Source organism: Anas platyrhynchos, chromosome 7, assembly GCF_047663525.1.
Source record: "Anas platyrhynchos isolate ZD024472 breed Pekin duck chromosome 7, IASCAAS_PekinDuck_T2T, whole genome shotgun sequence".
In the NCBI taxonomy this organism is placed as follows: domain Eukaryota; kingdom Metazoa; phylum Chordata; class Aves; order Anseriformes; family Anatidae; genus Anas; species Anas platyrhynchos.
Window position 1 is genome coordinate 29,696,309 of NC_092593.1, and position 16,625 is coordinate 29,712,933.

Here is a 16,625-nt window from a genome sequence, read left to right on the forward strand (position 1 = left end):
GCCAGTAGCTCAGTATGGAGTCCTGCTTTGACGTAAATTAATTTTGACATAAAATATCTCCACTGGATTGTTACAATCGTTGTTTGACCCACAACCAAAGCTACCAATATTTTTGTTTTGCTCCTTGGGAAGCACTGCCACATTTTATAGAAATGAGATAGAAGGCCAAAACGTGCAGCTAATATTGAAGTGGTTCATTGTAATTCCTACCACCTTCGGCAATCACAGCCCTACACGAGGAGGAAAGCAAAGCTCCCATACCATCAGAGCCGGGCTCTACAGGCCTGCAGGCCACATCTGGCACACTCAAACATTGGCAGCTCCTTGGGTGATGTAATTATTAGCACAGGTGGGGAAGGAGTTGAGAATAGGTGCTGAGGCTTCTGGAGAAGTGGAGTCAGTCATTTATTTCTGTCAGGTAGTGGCTGCAAACACCGCTCGACACTTTTGTAGCGCCACATGTGCACGCTGGCAACAGGTGCAAAGTAAAAGCTAAAATTTAATCACTATGGTAGCATACAAAAACATAAATCCCACAATATTTATGACTCGAGCCTTTCCAAAGGGAGATAAAGTAGGTCATTCTTCTTCTGACAAATTCAGAGGTTCCAAGACTTTGAAAAGCAGTAAATGCAGCCATTAAAAAGAAATCTTACACTTCATCTCACACAATGCTGGAAAAAACATATTTAAGTGGAATCCGAGATGGATGTACACACACTTCCCCGTTTTGAGTAATTACATTTCTATTTGGAGAGGATACAGCAGTCTGCTGTAAACCATCCAGTCTGCTACTTTGTCCTCATCATTATATAGGTTGGTATTCACTGTAAGATGTAAGAAAATAATGATTTGTAACATTTCAGCTGATCAGGAAGAGGAATACACTGTGACAAGACACCCTGTCAAACAGTTCATTCCTCTTGCCTTCCCTGCAGTCATCAACCTCTACATTGACGAAAGGATGTCACAAACAGCTTCTATCAATAACTTTTACACACAGATGCTTTGATTTTGGGAGGAAAACTACTGCTGAAACTCATTGACAACCCTAACGCCTGCCACTGAAGATGAGGAGAAGCACACAGAGGATGAAACTCCTGTTACAGCACTCACACAGCCCCTGGGTTTTCTTAAGATAGCAGCTGGGACCCCATGGCAGCTCACCTTTGTGGGGTAACTCTTTTTTCTGTATTACTATCATGCAGTTTGCCTTGAGGGTGAACCCAGTTTGCCTTGAGGGTGAACCCACAAGGGTTTCTGCCCTCCTAACTAATTCTGTACATGCTTACGTGCCTCTCCAGCCATCTACGTGCATCAACAGTCAATGGGAAAAAAACACTGCCACCCAAGCAAAGGGGACAGCTCATTAATTAAACCAGCCACCGTGAATTGCTCCCTGTAATTCATCAGAGCCACTGATAGTTCACTAACAATATATAAGAATTACATCTCTGCAGAGGGAACTTTTTCAATCACCTCTGTTTTGACTGACTTTCCTTCTGATTAGATCCATGGTGCCAGGAGGCATGTTTGCATGTGTACTCTAAGTAACATATACATAGAAAGACAGATCTTTTACATAAATAGCACTATATATACACATGCAAACACACTTTTTATTTTTGTGCAACAGGCTATTCCTCAGCACATAAACACAGTTTATTTCTAAAGCTTTTAATGCAAGCTACATATCCATCCAAGACTTTCATTGCTCTTTCCCTCAAACTGCCTATATTTCCTGTCTTTATTTCTAGAACAGCCATAATTATTAATAGGCAGAATTCGTTAGTGTGCAATAGCAACATGGAAGATCTATATTTGCTAGGCTTCATCTGACTGCAGTGGTGATAAAACTAGGAAAATATTGATCAATTATCTTTTCCTGAAATAGGGGCTCACAAGATGATGTTCTGTTGTCATTAGCTTCTGCTAATTAAAACCTCTCAAATGCAAAAAGAGCCATGAGAAAAATCCTGTTTCTCAGAATGTAAATTTTAATGTGGGATTTCTACTATGGGAGCCAATTATGAATAACTGACACCAAGCAGAGTTCCAGTTCACAGCACTGGAACAAACGTATCTGAGCCATGACCGGGAGATTTCCATGGAACCTTTCTCTCTGCTGCTTCTGGGGCAGTTATGTCTTTTTTCATTCGGTGGTTGTTTCATTATACATTCTAGATGAGTTCCAACAGAAATAGAAGTTCATTAGACGAGACTTAGAGGCTGATTCGAATGACCAGTTCCAGAGCAATACAGTTTGAACAGCAAAAATAAAAGTTATTACAGAAGTGGCCAAAAGTGACAGGATATTGCAAAAAGCTTTAGCCAAAAGTTTCAGCAGCCATCTGTAAAATGGAAGAGACTTTTCCAACGTGTTTTGCCTTAGGGGTAAAATGACATACCTATTCAGCAGCCACTTTCAGATAAACAGCACCATACGCTCCAAAGGTCTACAGCTTGAATCACCTCTTTTTAAAAGACAAAGTTATCTCCGTTATTTTGTAGCATGACTGACTGAGCTTCTAAGTGTCCATTTTAAACAAGATTTCTACCTGGACTGAGAGTTCACAGAACAGAGCTTAGCTAGCACTGGTCACAGTGTGGTATGCAACAGCTAGCCTTCACGCAGAAAGGAGTCTCCTTCCGTTTGCCATGTGTTAGCCAAATGTTTCTCCTTAATTCCTACTTAGAGTTGCTTTCTTTTAGTTCCAGAAAATCATGGATACCCACATGATGACTATTACATGCCGGGTAACATACACTTTCTTCAGTACAAGGAAAATACATTTAAAAAAAATTCAACCTGTGAAATTTAAATTGCATTTTAAGGCTAGCTTTGGATAACTTGCAGCAAGAAAAAATGAAAACTTAATGAGTAAAGATAGGCTCTTATCTAGACTCCTAACCTCAAAGGAGCAAAGGCAGGAATTAAACTTTGCTGTATGTGCACAATATTAAAAAAAAATATCAAAATTAACTTGGTCTCTAACGTAAATGCAGCATAGAATCCATTCAGCCTGAAATTCCATGGACATCTCAAATTAAATAAAAGTTCCAATTTCCACATTGTTTCCACATCCTTATGCTGCAAAACAGGCAGCATGTCTGAAGGAAGGACCTGTTTGAAAAATAGTGAAAACAAGACAAAATCAAGTGGAAGATGAATGGCACACTGCAACATAAAGCCAAGGAAGGCTAGGTTTGGAAAGAAAGAGAAGCTGTGGATAGCTGAGCACAAGGAGCAGGACTAGAAGTCAGAGATATGTAACTGGACACAACAGGAGCAATCCAGAAAAGAAGAGGTCAGTCCCTAGGGCAGAAGAGAGCAGGCGTCATGTTAGGCACTGGCTATATCAGACACTGCTTGAGGGGGGCTGTTTCAAGTTGTTTCACTTGCTGTGTATGATAATTACAACAAGATGGATGCTAAAGATTTATTAATTATGCAGCAGACACTACCAAATAATACAATTAAATACTCTTCAAGTGCATAAACACATAAATTGTTTCCTTTCTTTTTAATACATTTGTTTCGCTGCCACATGACTTAAATGGTATTACAGTAAATCCCTGGAAATAAAGGCATTATCCTGCTGTGAAACTACTGCGAGGAAAGGAAGATCAACCCCAGTCCATTAAGATGCACTTCCCAATTATTTCATTCTGGAAATGATTCACTCACTTTGCACAGCCATCCCAGCTCTCCAGCTTTAAAGATTCATTGGAAACATTTTCATTTCGTTTCTGTCTTCCAGTCTTAACTAGGTGACCATTTGTCATGCACTAGTCTAAAGTGTATGTTTTCATCACCTAAAAGCTAAGCACTGTCTACTGTTACGCAAGCAAGTAAAGGAAAAGCATGTCATCTAGATTTAAGGTAGTAAACCAACATGCCTTGGAATCACTCCCAAAAGCACTTAAGACGGGAAATGAAACTTTACTGCCCCAGCGTATTATAGTGGTGCCCAAGAGCACTACGATAGTTTGGGATGAGGCTCAGAATTTCCATTAGAGACCCAATTTGCAGGAAGTTTAACTTGGCCATGAATATCTGCTTCAGGCTAAAAACTATTTTATAAGCTCTCCCTCCAAGTGCCAATAATTTAAAAAGTTTGGTTGGATTTCAGTCAAAGAATGGCTATAAATTTGTCATCTCATGCAGAAGACACAATGATGTCAGTGGCCCACAGACTCCCAACAGAGACTCCTGCTAGACTTGGGATCCTGCCGATTTCTTCCTAGCCTGAACTACTTTAGGTTAATTTATTGAAGGCTCACTCTTTAAACATTTAGCCAGATGGCTTCATAATTCCCCGACTTGCCTCAGGTCATCAAGAAGCAGCAGATGCAGACAATGGTATCACAAGCAACAGCTACTGTTCAGAGGCAGCCAGTGAATTCCTATTCTGCCCTACCATCAGCCAGCTGCAAAACACAGGCTCAATGCAACACTGGATTCATTTTCTTTCCAACACAGCAACTTCTATTAAAGTCCCTCTCCTGGTTTTGGGACAGGTATTCATCTTCTTCATAGTATCTGGTGCGGTGCTGTGTTTTGGATTTAGGATGAGAATAATGCTGACAGCACCCAGATGGTTCAGTTGCTGCAGAGCAGCGCTTGCACAGAGCCAGGGCCTGCTCTGTACCTTGTGCTGCTCCGACAACAACTGGCTGGGGGTGCACAGGGGGCTGGAAGAGGACACAGGCAGGACAGCTGGCCCAGGCTGCCACAGGAACACCCCATAGCCACAGGACTAGGGGGCTGGCTAGGGCTGGGGGGCTGCCATTGCTCAGGGACTGGCTAGACATTGATCAGCTGGTGGTGAGCGAGTGTCTTTTGCATCACTTAGATTTTTCCTTTCTTCTTTTTTATTTTTTTCCTCCTCTTTCTCTCTTATTAAGCTGTCTTTACCTCAACCTAATAGTTCTCGCACTTTTACCTTTCTCAGTTCTCTCCCCCATCTTGCTGCAGGGGGAGCAAGCAAGCAGCTGTGTGCTGCTGGGCTGCCTGCTGGCCTAAACCACAACAGTATCATAAACAAACAAGCAAATATACGACAACATTGTAGGGAAGATTCAGAAGAATAGGGAGAAAACTTTGAACAAATAAACATTTTTCTGAAGTACTCAACATACCAATAACTAGAACCAAAAATCTGGAAATCAAAAAAACGGATTAGGCTTTTTTGGCCAAGCTATGAGAAATTTAAAAACAAGCAAGAATCAGACAAGCACCTGTTATAGAGCCCTAAAACTCAGCATCTGCCTATATTTCAATCTGACTTTCATTACATGCAGATTCCCAAGCCATTCTGAAATGTAACACTCTCAACAATCACCTTCCCAGATCTTCTATACTACTAACCTCATTATCTGGCTGGCACTTGCTGTTTTTAGTTGGCCTCTGCAATTTTCTAAGCTTGGATTCCTCAGAATCTGTGGACTAAAAACAAGTAATTGCTTTAGATTCTGTGTGCTGAGGAGCAAGCTACTTACCTGAATTACATGAAAGGGGAAATAAGAATAACATTGTAATGTGCTCAGTTCTACTGTGTACTCATCCATCTACATACCCTCTTTACCTTGCCTGGCACTCTTTAAGCCTAACGGAGTAAAATTAAACACTATTTATATCCAGAAGCCTCAAAGCCAGCAAACAAGTACTGCCAGAAGTGCTTTCTCAGTTGTAACAAAAATTAAGCTACCTCCTAACAGCAGCATCATTGATATCCATTAATCCTGAATTTCTACCTTGAACCAGCAAACAAAAGAACAAATGCAAACAAATGTTTAGACAAAGATTTATATATTAAAAAGCAATGAAGAGATGGCTTTTAAGGCACTTTAGGACTTCACACTGAGACCTGAAGTAAGTTGCAGTGGAAGATGTGTTCCTTCTCAAGGGTGCAACACATGCACGGTCGACCACAAACAGAGCACCCTTGCTAAAAGGAAATGATTTGACCCAAATGGGGCTTCCCAACAATTCTTTCAAGAAAAAAAAATGAAGAACTAGAAATGAAGACTAGAAAGTCAAAAAATAAATGCAGACACATGACTCCATCCTATGGGTTCTGCTATGGAAGAAGTAAGCTCAAGAGATAGATTAATGACCAGTTATGACTCAAAGAAACTCTTCAGTCCCCATCCCAAAAGCGAGCTATGGCTGCAACAGCAGCATGCATTATTGGGAAGATGTGAGGATGCAAGTACACAGTTCCATTCGTTGCTGGCACACCCCTCTGCCAAACAGAATCAAATGTAGTGAGGAGAATTCAAACAAGCACAGGTAAAAAAATAAACTGCTTGTTAGATGTTCAAAAAGCACAGTCCAAAGGCTCAGAGACAGGAAGGTACACACACAGCCTCAGCCACATTCTTACAAGATCAAATCCATACCAAAAAAAACCTTTCAATTCACGAGAGTAATTGCTGTTAAAGAAAGTACTTAATCGTTAAGTGAACATACAATACAAGACACAACCATTTCAAAAAAATATATTCAGTCCTTACCACAGCATGCAAGAGGTTATTTTTCTCTGAAATGGAATTCCAATTACCTTTTTCTCTGCTTTGTCCTTTCCATGTTCTTTTACATGCTCCCCATCTTTTCCTTTGTCCCTCTGCCTATCCCTGTCCCGGTCTTTTCCCCTTTCTCTGTCTTTTTCTCGGTCTCTGTCCCTAGCCTTATCTTTGTCTCTTCCTTTCAATCTGTCTGTTTCTCTTCCTCCTTGATTTTTTTTCTCCCTTTCCTGTCCTTTATCACGTTCAGCATCATCTTCTCGTTCTATGTCTCCTTTCCTCTTGTTTTTTTCTGTTTCTCTTCCTTGTTTAGTTGTTCTGCTTCTTTCTCTTTCTTGTTTTTCCTCTTCCTTAAAGGTGTCCTTTTCAGCGTCTTTGTGTCTGTCTTCATTTTCTTTCTGTTTATCACTTTCTTTTTCTCTTTCTTCACTCTCTTTGGAATCTCCTTTGGGTTTTCTGTCTCTGCTTGAGCTTCTGTCTTTAATTTCAGTATCTCCTTTCCCCTAAAATAAAGTAAAAACTAATATTTAGTATCAATACACAGCAAGTTTATAACACTGTTACTTTTTACAGATAAAATGAACATGAAAACAAATTTTTAAAAAAATAATGGTAGCCACTGTACCCGAAAGTTGAAAATGCCTACCTCTTTATCCCTATGGGGTTTTTGTTCTTCTGTTTTGGGCTCTCTGCTTTCTTTATCTCGAGATTTAGAGGACGGAGGTTTCCCTTGAGCATCAGCTCTTTCCCCAGCTAAGATCCTTTTTACAGCAGCATCACTGGAGAGCTGCAAGAAACAGAAAAGTTCCCTGAAATGATTAGGTTATTTTGTTATTATCTTATTTCTTCCTAACTCTGTAGTCAACATGACTTTTTTTCCTTTTGAAATAAAGCTTGTATTTCTGCTCTTCCAAAAACATGCTTTCATAGGCCTTTAAGTTAAACATCTCTTTGTAATTCTCATAACAATTTGACTATATGTACCAGGACTATATACATACACCGTGCTTTTCATAAGAATTGCTAATTCTGCTAATGTACATAAAAAAAACACACACGCACCATCACATTGCTGAGGAATTCTTCCTGAAACAGGATTTGCTTTTAGATCACTAAAACCGATTTTGCCCTGAGGGTTGACTCCTGATTTGCAAATACAAAACTATGGATTTTTGTGGGTTTTCACATTTGGACACTAACATCTGCACATTAGTGACACTTGCCTGAACTATGTAAGTCCAAGCAGCACGGTCAGCTCGTCACTGAAAGTATCAAGCTAGAGCCTGAAGCAAAACTTTTCCACAATGCACATCAAGCTTATGCTTTACTAAAAAGCCAAGGGGCTAATTATCTTTGCTCAAGTGGGTAGACGATATCCTTTGGATATTAAATCTCATCACACCATGCTAAGAGGCTGTACCATCAAGAACATTCCCTAACTCGTCCCATCTAAGTGTACACGTTCATCAACTTCCTCCTTCCTGGTCTGAAGCAATCTATCACACACACAGAATCTCTAGGTTGGAAGAGACCTCAAGATCATCAAGTCCAACCTCTGACCTAACACTAACAGTCCCCACTAAACCATATCCCTAAGTTCTACATCTAAACGTCTTCTGAAGACTTCCAGGGATGGTGACTCAACCACCTCCCTGGGCAGCCTGTTCCAATGTCTAACAACCCTTTCAGTAAAGAAATTCTTCCTAACATCTAACCTAAAACTCCCCTGGCGCAACTTTAGCCCATTCCCCCTCGTCCTGTCACCAGGCACATGGGAGAACAGGCCAACCCCCATCTCGCTAGAGCCTCCTTTAATATACTTATACAGAGTGATAAGGTCACCCCTGAGCCTCCTTTTCTCTAGGCTGAACAAGCCCAGCTCCTTCAGCCGCTCCTCATAGGACTTGCTCTCCAGGCCCCTCACCAGCTTCGTCGCCCTTCTCTGGACCCGCTCAAGCACCTCGATGTCCTTCTTGTAGCGAGGGGCCCAAAACTGAACACAGTACTCGAGGTGCGGCCTCACCAGAGCCGAGTACAGGGGGACGATCACCTCCCTAGCCCTGCTGGTCACAGTGTTTCTGATACAAGCCAGGATGCCGTTGGCCTTCTTGGCCACCTGAGCACACTGCTGGCTCATATTCAGCCGACTGTCCACCATCACTCCCAGGTCCTTCTCTGCCTGGCAGCTCTCCAGCCATTCCTCTCCCAGCCTGTAGCTCTTCTTGGGGTTATTGCGCCCCAGGTGCAGGACCCGGCACTTGGCCTTGTTAAACTTCATACAGTTGACCTCAGCCCATCGGTGCAGCCTATCCAGATCCTCCTGCAGAGCCTTCCTACCCTCAAGCAGATCGACACACGCACCTAGCTTGGTGTCATCTGCAAACTTACTGAGGGTGCACTCAATGCCCTCATCCAGATCATTGATGAAGATGTTAAAGAGGACCGGCCCCAGCACCGAGCCCTGGGGGACGCCACTAGTGACTGGCCTCCAACTGGACTTGGCTCCATTTACCACAACTCTCTGGGCCCGGCTATCCAGCCAGTTTCTAACCCAACGAAGCGTGCGCCAGTCCAAGCCAAGAGCAGCCAGTTTCTTGAGGAGAATGCTGTGGGAAACGGTGTCAAAAGCCTTGCTGAAGTCAAGGTAGACCACATCCACAGCCTTTCCCTCATCCACCCAGCGCGTCACTTTGTCGTAGAAGGAGATCAGGTTCGTCAAGCAGGATCTGCCTTCCATAAACCCATGCTGACTGGGCCTGATCGCCTGCTTGCCCTTCAAGTGCCGCATGATGACTCCCAAGAGGATCTGCTCCATGAGCTTCCCTGGTACTGAGGTCAAACTGACCGGCCTGTAGTTCCCCGGGTCTGCCCTCCGGCCCTTCTTGTAGATGGGCGTCACGTTTGCTAGCCGCCAGTCAGCTGGGACCTCCCCCGATAGCCAGGACTGCTGATAAATGATGGATAGGGGCTTGGCCAGCTCCTCTGCCAGTTCTCTCAGTACTCTTGGGTGGATCCCATCCGGCCCCATCGACTTGTGCACATCCAAGTGCCGTAGCAGGTCACCAACCAGTTCTTCGTGGATGGTGAGGGCCACATCCTGCTCCCCGTCCCCTTCCACCAGTTCTGGGTACTGGGTATCCGGAGAGCAACCGGTTTTACCACTAAAGACTGAGGCAAAGAAGGCATTGAGCACCTCTGCCTTTTCCTCATCTCTTGTAACTAAGTTTCCCCCCGCATCCAGTAAAGGATGGAGATTCTCCTTAGTCCTCCTTTTTGTGTTGATGTATTTATAAAAGCGTTTTTTGTTATCTTTAACGGCAGTAGCCAGCTTGAGCTCCAGATGAGCTTTGGCCTTCCTAATTTTGTCCCTGCACAGCCTCGCTACATCCTTATAGTCCTCCCTAGTGGCCTGCCCAATTTTCCAAAGATTATAAACCCTCTTTTTCCTCCTAAGCTCAAGCCACAATTCTCTGTTGAGCCAGGCTGGTCGTCTTCCCCGGTGGCTCATCTTTGGGCACATGGGGATAGACCGCTCCTGTGCCATTAGGATTTGCCTCTTGAATAGCACCCAGCCTTCCTGAACCCCTCTGCCCTTCAGAACCGCCTCCCATGGGACTCCACCAACCAGTGTCCTGAGCAGCCTAAAGTCAGCCCTCCGAAAGTCCAATACAGTGGTTTTACTGGTTCCCTTCCTGGCCCCGCCAAGAATAGAGAACTCCACCATTTCGTGGTCACTCTGCCCAAGACTGTTCCCGACAATCACATCCTCCACCAGTCCTTCTCTGTTTGTGAAGAGAAGGTCTAGCACGGCACCACCCCTGGTAGGTTCACTAATCAGCTGCGTCAGGAAGCTATCTTCCACTTTCTCCAGAAACCTCCTAGACTGCTTCCTCTGGGCTGTGTTGTGCTTCCAGGATATGTCTGGGAAGTTGAAGTCCCCCACGAGTACAAGCGCTGACGATTTCGCAACTTCTGTCAGCTGCCTGTAGAACTCCTCATCCGTCTCCTCATCCTGGTTCGGCGGTCTATAGCAGACCCCGACCAGGACACTAGCCTTGTTGTCCCTGCCGATCCTAACCCAAAGGGACTCGATCTTGTCATTCCTAGCCTCGAGTTCTACAACATCGAAAGACTCTCTAATATAGAGAGCCACACCGCCACCCCTTCCATGCTGCCTGTCCCTTCTGAAGAGCCTATAGCCAGGCATCGCAGCACTCCAGTCATGAGACTGGTCCCACCACGTTTCCGTGATGGCAACCAAGTCGTAGCCTGCCCGCTGCACGATGGCTTCCAGCTCCTCCTGTTTGTTACCCATGCTGCGTGCATTGGTGTAGATGCACTTCAGCTGGGCCTTTACCTTATCCTCCGGCCTTGCCACTGCTCCCCCTGGTACAGCCCCAACAGTCCTCGCTCCAGCCCCATCCCCCTTCTTACCTAGTTTAAAGCCCTATCAATGAGCCCCGCCAGCTCCTGGCCCAGGATCCTTTTTCCCCTAAAGGATAGGGACCCGTCTACGGCCACCAGACCAGGTGCTGAGTAAACTGCCCCATGGTCGAAAAACCCAAGATTTCTGCGTAGGCACCAGCCCCGGAGCCACGTGTTTAACAGGTGGGCTTTCGTTGTCCTCTCCGTACCCCTTCCTGTCAACGTAGGGACGGATGAAAAAACTACTTGCACTCCTGCTCCGTCCACTAACCGTCCCAGTCCCCTAAAGTCTCTTTTGATAGCCTTCAGGCTTCTGTTGTCAATGTCATCAGTGCCCGCCTGGATTATCAGGAGCGGATAATAATCAGAGGGGCGCACCAGGTTGGGGAGCTTCCTGGCCACGTCCCTGACCCTGGCCCCAGGGAGGCAGCAGACTTCCCTACGGGTAGGGTCAGGCCGACAAATAGGGCCCTCTGTCCCCCTAAGGACAGAGTCTCCCACGACAATCACCCTTCTTTCTTTCTTGGTGGAGGCAGTTCTGATGCGTGGAGTCGACCTCCTCGCCCTAGGCATCCTCCTGGGAACACTTTCTATCTCTTCCTCAGCTACCGCTTCTATGTGGAAGAAGTCTGTATAGAACACTCAGCTAACTAAAAGAAAATAATATACATTTAAATTAATAAATTATCAGACAAAGATTATCCAAATAAAATCTCCATACAGCTTGTACATATTATAGGACTTCACTGTGAAATATACACAATTTGTTCACATTCATAACTTCAAGGGTTTTCAACTAATATATCCAGAATGTATTTGTGTGGGGATCTGGCTCAAACTCTGCTAAGGATCACATATTATATTTCTGTTAATATTATTAATAATTATTATTATAAGTGGTGACTCAACACAGTATATCTTGCGTAATGAGTGTCAATGTCTGTCACAAATAAGCTCTGAAAGTATGTAAAATAAATAAATATGTAACTATGTATATAAAATATATATAGTGATGTCATACCTTATTTAAGCAACACTTCCCAATCGCTTGAAGAAATTCATTTGTTTTTTCAGGTTCATGTCCAGCCACAACACGTGCTGGTTTTACTGCCAGTGGCTCTCCTGTTACCATTACAACAGCATCAATTGCCTTCTGAAGGAAGCTGATTTTGGCATCTTTATCCTAGAAAAACAACAATTAAGAAATAATATTGAGACTCTAAAATAATTCCATATACCACCTAAAGATTAGGAAAGCTCCAACGGGAGGAATGGCTGCAGAAAGTGTCAGGACAATAAGAGCAGCTGAACTGTGGCTCACGAGGAAGCTTTGACACAGATGCCAGGAGCCAAAGCATGGCTGAGCTCCCTGGGGATGAAGCACCACGAGCCACCCTGCCCACGCCTCAGGGTCACCCTGCGAGGGCTGGGAGCCCAGCTTAGACCTACCCCAAAGCAGTGGAGCCTCTTAGGAGAGCAGTTTCCAAACCTGGAACAAGGGATGCATTTGTGCCTAAATCTCTGTGCTGTTTTTAGACTCTCCAAGGTGAGTTGTGAATTTGGAGAGACTCAGGCATGCGGGGATTTGGGCATGTGGTTTGTAAGGTCAGGGAAGTGGGCTACCCTGCTTTAGTTAGCCACTTATTTCTGATTAAGAAGTAACAGCTTCGAGCAAGGATGAATATTGAACTTCAATGGCCAAATTAAAAGTAGATTTTTGTGGTTTGTGTGGGTGGGTTTTGTATTGGTTTTATTATTATTATTATTTTCTTTTAAGTGTATTTATCATTGAGCTGCAGTACACTTTCTGATACTTTGTTTTCAAGAGAATAAATACATGTTGCAGAAACTACAATTTTGTATAAGAAATGATGCAAGCATTACCAAAAGAAACACTAAAGAATAACAACAGGATTGTTACAAGCAGTTATTGCTCAGGAAGACAACTATGTTGCCAATTTTTCGACACAGGAGTCCCAGTCTTATGAGACTTGTGAGTCCAAACTGAGAGGCTTAACATGCTTATACACATACTTTACAAACCAGACTTAACAGTGAGTAAAGAAAACATACAAAGGATGGTGGCCAAGAGATACAGGCACATACTTTATCTCCACAATTACCAGATGTGTTTTAGTTTTACAATTACAATCAACTTTCCCCAAGTACCCTTTAGCAAAAGCGATGACTCTTGGTGATTACAGGAAAACATTACAAAAATAAGAGCGAAACAAAACAACACCCACCAACTAAAATGTTATCGGACAGTTCACAGCACAGAGAATGAAATCATGGTGTGAAGTACTGGTGAGGGGGCGTGGATTTATTCATAAAGCAGAGTAAAATTCAAGGAATTTTACCAGTTCCATCACAGAAATTTACTTACTCATCCTTTACTTTATTGAGTGGAGATAAAGATACCTTACTAGCCTGTTAAAAAGCAAACCCACGTGAGAAGAGTTCTCTGTGTGTGTTTGAACAGGTGTTGGTTCGGAAGAGTATCAGCTACAAGATTTAAGCCAATAACCAAAAAGCTGACCACTGACATTTCACTTTACTTCAGCAAAGCGAGCAGTTTTAACTACCCAGTAAAACACCTGATTCTGCACTGCACTTCTTTACCATCTGGGCATCTCAGGAGCATGGATCCATAACGATCTGGACCTAATTTGACAGACATACCAAAATAAAGGAGAGCACCAGAAGCCAGTAATTCCTCATCTGAGCAAGGACACTATTCTTCAAAGGCCATCTGGCAGCATTATCTGCTCCTGTGGCACTGGAGCTCTGTGTGGCTGTCCGTGTGATATCCCAAGTCCCAGAGCTGCTCCATAAACAAGACCTGGGTTGTGCTGCAAGCATGTAAATGATAACTAAATGCGTGGGAAGACGGTCTCCAGAGCCAGGGCACTTCCTGTCTTCAACTCTTCCGAACAGATTAAAACAAACAACTGCCACATAGCTAGGATTTTCAGATGTCTCCATCAACATCAGGGCCACTTCACCCTCACCAGTGAACCCTGCATTCAAAAACAAAAAAGGAAGGAAATGTTGCACCCTCCTTTGATTAAAATAGTTGTCCGTCTTTTCACGGACATATGCAATCTGTTAATTCAGGGAAGGAAGCAGGACACTATTCTAAATCAAACATTTTAAGATAAAAGTTATCCAGAAGTCCCTCCGATATCCTTGTCTTTTTCATCAGTTACGTCATCAGTGCTTTCTGTCTGAACAAGAAATCTTCATGAAGCCAGTGAGAAACCTACAGATCCCACCTGGATCAGTAAATAAAGTTCTACCAGAATAAAGACAAACATCTGAAACAGTGCAGTGAGCTTTAAAACCACCAAATAAAAGTCATTTTCTATTAAACAAAGGCTGTGCCATGTGGGAGAGGTGAGTTGAAACCCAACCCAAAATGGTTGCTGCACACATGAACGCCACCATGCAGCTCTGAAAGGGATTTCAAGACCAAGAGCCAGCCCCAACAGCCACAGAGGCTGACCAGGACACTGCCGTGGCTTTGGGCTTTCGTAGTTTCAGCCTGTGCTTCTTGAGATCTTTAACTGCAGCCAGTGATTCTTCCCGGCCCACAGCAAGCAGACTGGATGACGGCACTAGGAGGGCTATTTCACAGCGAGCACAAACCTTTCTGTTCTTGCAGAAAGCACCCTGTCCATTCCAGGTCTGTGTGCCCGTTGCCAGATCATCACACCAGAAGAGCATCGTTCCCAGAGATACACAAAACAGATCTCCATCATGTATACAGCGATCACAGCGTGTATGCCAGCTGCTGCTCTCAGCCTCCAGCCATCTGCAGGTAGCTTTGGTCTCCACAGAAAGATTCCTCCCCTCCTACCACAAAATGCTAACTCTCCTGATTTTCTTAAACTCCAACAGAAATCACAGTAAGGAAGCATCCCTTGACAGACAAATCTTTCTCCCAACTTATGCTTTGAAAAGAGGTACACAAGCTAGAGACATTTTCCCCAGCATTTTCATCTCCTTTTCCTGAACCCCTGAACACAAGATCTTATGGACTGCAGGAAAAAGCTCGAAAAGAGCTACTTAGGAGGTTGGTGCAACTTCACAGATACCACGGTATGTAGATATTTGTATCTACATACAAAGACCTGCCTCAGAGCTGCTAGGAAATGGTTTTTCAATCGACAAAAGAAAAAATGAATAATGCTCTGCAAACAAGAGACAGCACGAGCTTAGCTGCTCACCTTCACTGACCCCATTGTCAAGCTTCAACAGGGAAAGTATGAGCAAAACCAATCAATTGTGTAATTAATTTTAGTTACCCCTGCAACAGCAGGAACAGTCACAGAAATAAACGTACCTATAAGGCCAATAATTAGCTGTGAGCAGTGCATAAACCATCCGTGCAACTGGATGCAGGGTTGGCAAGCTGACGCTTTAGTTGCTATGTTAAACAATCACCAAAGGATGTAGCTGTTTAACTAGCAACACTCCACAGGCATTGTGTGCCACGAGTGACACAAGTTTTGAATCAAGTTGGTTGGTGGGGAAGTCAGCAGCCCTGGCTCAGCAAAGAGGCAGACACTGGGAGAGCAAACACAGCCTGAAGTCATCTGTGCACTTAAGAAAAGCATTTCTCAGCAACAGCATTAACTTCCCTCAGCAATTGGCCATCCACAGACAGCAGTAAAACTGCTGTAGAGTGCCTATAACAGATGAGTGCCTTATTATAATTGTATTATAAAGCAATAATATTTAATGTATGTGTATACTGCACACAGATATGCCTGTATATACACACATTTTTTAAAAAGCAATAAATACAAGAACATGCATTTTATCGATAGACCTCCAGACTCAGGAAAAAGCTGTGTGCGGATTTCTAGTGTTTGAGATTTATTATCAGTGCCAGACTGCTTCAAGGCAAGTTCCCCACATAATGGTTATCATTATCTGCAGTACAGCAGACGTTTGGAAACCTAGGTTTAGTCATCGGTTAGATCTCTCTGTTTTGAGATGTGCACAGGAATAGTTCTTTAAACATGACAGCTTGTTTGTGTCCACCCACTGAGCTATACCTATAAATGTGATCTATAGGTGTTTACCCTACATGTTGCATAATTTAACCAACAGGCTGCAAATATCCTTTTAAAACTTCTTCACAGTGTTAAGTTAAAGGCAGGCAGCAGAAGCTGAACACAAAAAAGACCAGAAAGGCCTTGTGGCAAATTTCAAAGTGTTCACATTGAAGCTGGATAAACAGGGAAGTTTCATACCCACCTTGACATTATCTGATTTCAATTCAAACTCTGTGTAAAGTCCTTTCATAAAACCTGTCACTCTGATCACCTGGAAGACAGAAGAAAAGGCACAAGTTAGGAGCACTCAAAGGTTTCTGTGGGATAATACTCAGGCGGCAGCAGCAGGCATAAGGGCCTGCTTCACTTCCAGAGGCAGTGCAGCATTTGGCAGGATCGGGGCTGCTCGTGTCTGTGCACCAGGGAGACGTAATCCTTGCTTACAGCTCCGGCCTCCCTCCTGTTTAATTCCACTTTTAACCTTGGCAGACGTGGGACACCCGCAGCGTTAACGCGGGCACACGCACTTCAAAGACAGCTTTCTGCTGTTACCTCTGACCTCTTCGTGCACAGCCACGTGTGGAACCAGAAGCTCAAGGAACTGATACG

General features: G+C 43.7%; 1 protein-coding gene across 4 annotated transcripts in view; it reads right to left on the minus strand.

Moving 5' to 3' along the window:
• TRAF3IP1 (TRAF3 interacting protein 1) overlaps window positions 1-16,625 on the minus strand; it is a 46,243-nt gene that overhangs the window by 28,667 nt on the left and 951 nt on the right. For 2 of the 4 annotated variants that reach the window (XM_027461518.3, XM_072041168.1), the window contains exons 2-6: window positions 16,219-16,287; window positions 11,975-12,136; window positions 7,175-7,315; window positions 6,567-7,031; window positions 5,372-5,449 (exon numbers count right to left, since the gene is read on the minus strand). In XM_027461518.3, the coding sequence (XP_027317319.1) occupies window positions 5,372-5,449; window positions 6,567-7,031; window positions 7,175-7,315; window positions 11,975-12,136; window positions 16,219-16,287 (915 nt within the window). Of the gene's footprint in view, window positions 1-5,371; window positions 5,450-6,566; window positions 7,032-7,174; window positions 7,316-11,974; window positions 12,137-13,635; window positions 13,876-16,218; window positions 16,288-16,625 lie in introns of those variants that run through there. The other 2 variants (XM_072041166.1, XM_072041167.1) reach the window with 2 other exon arrangements.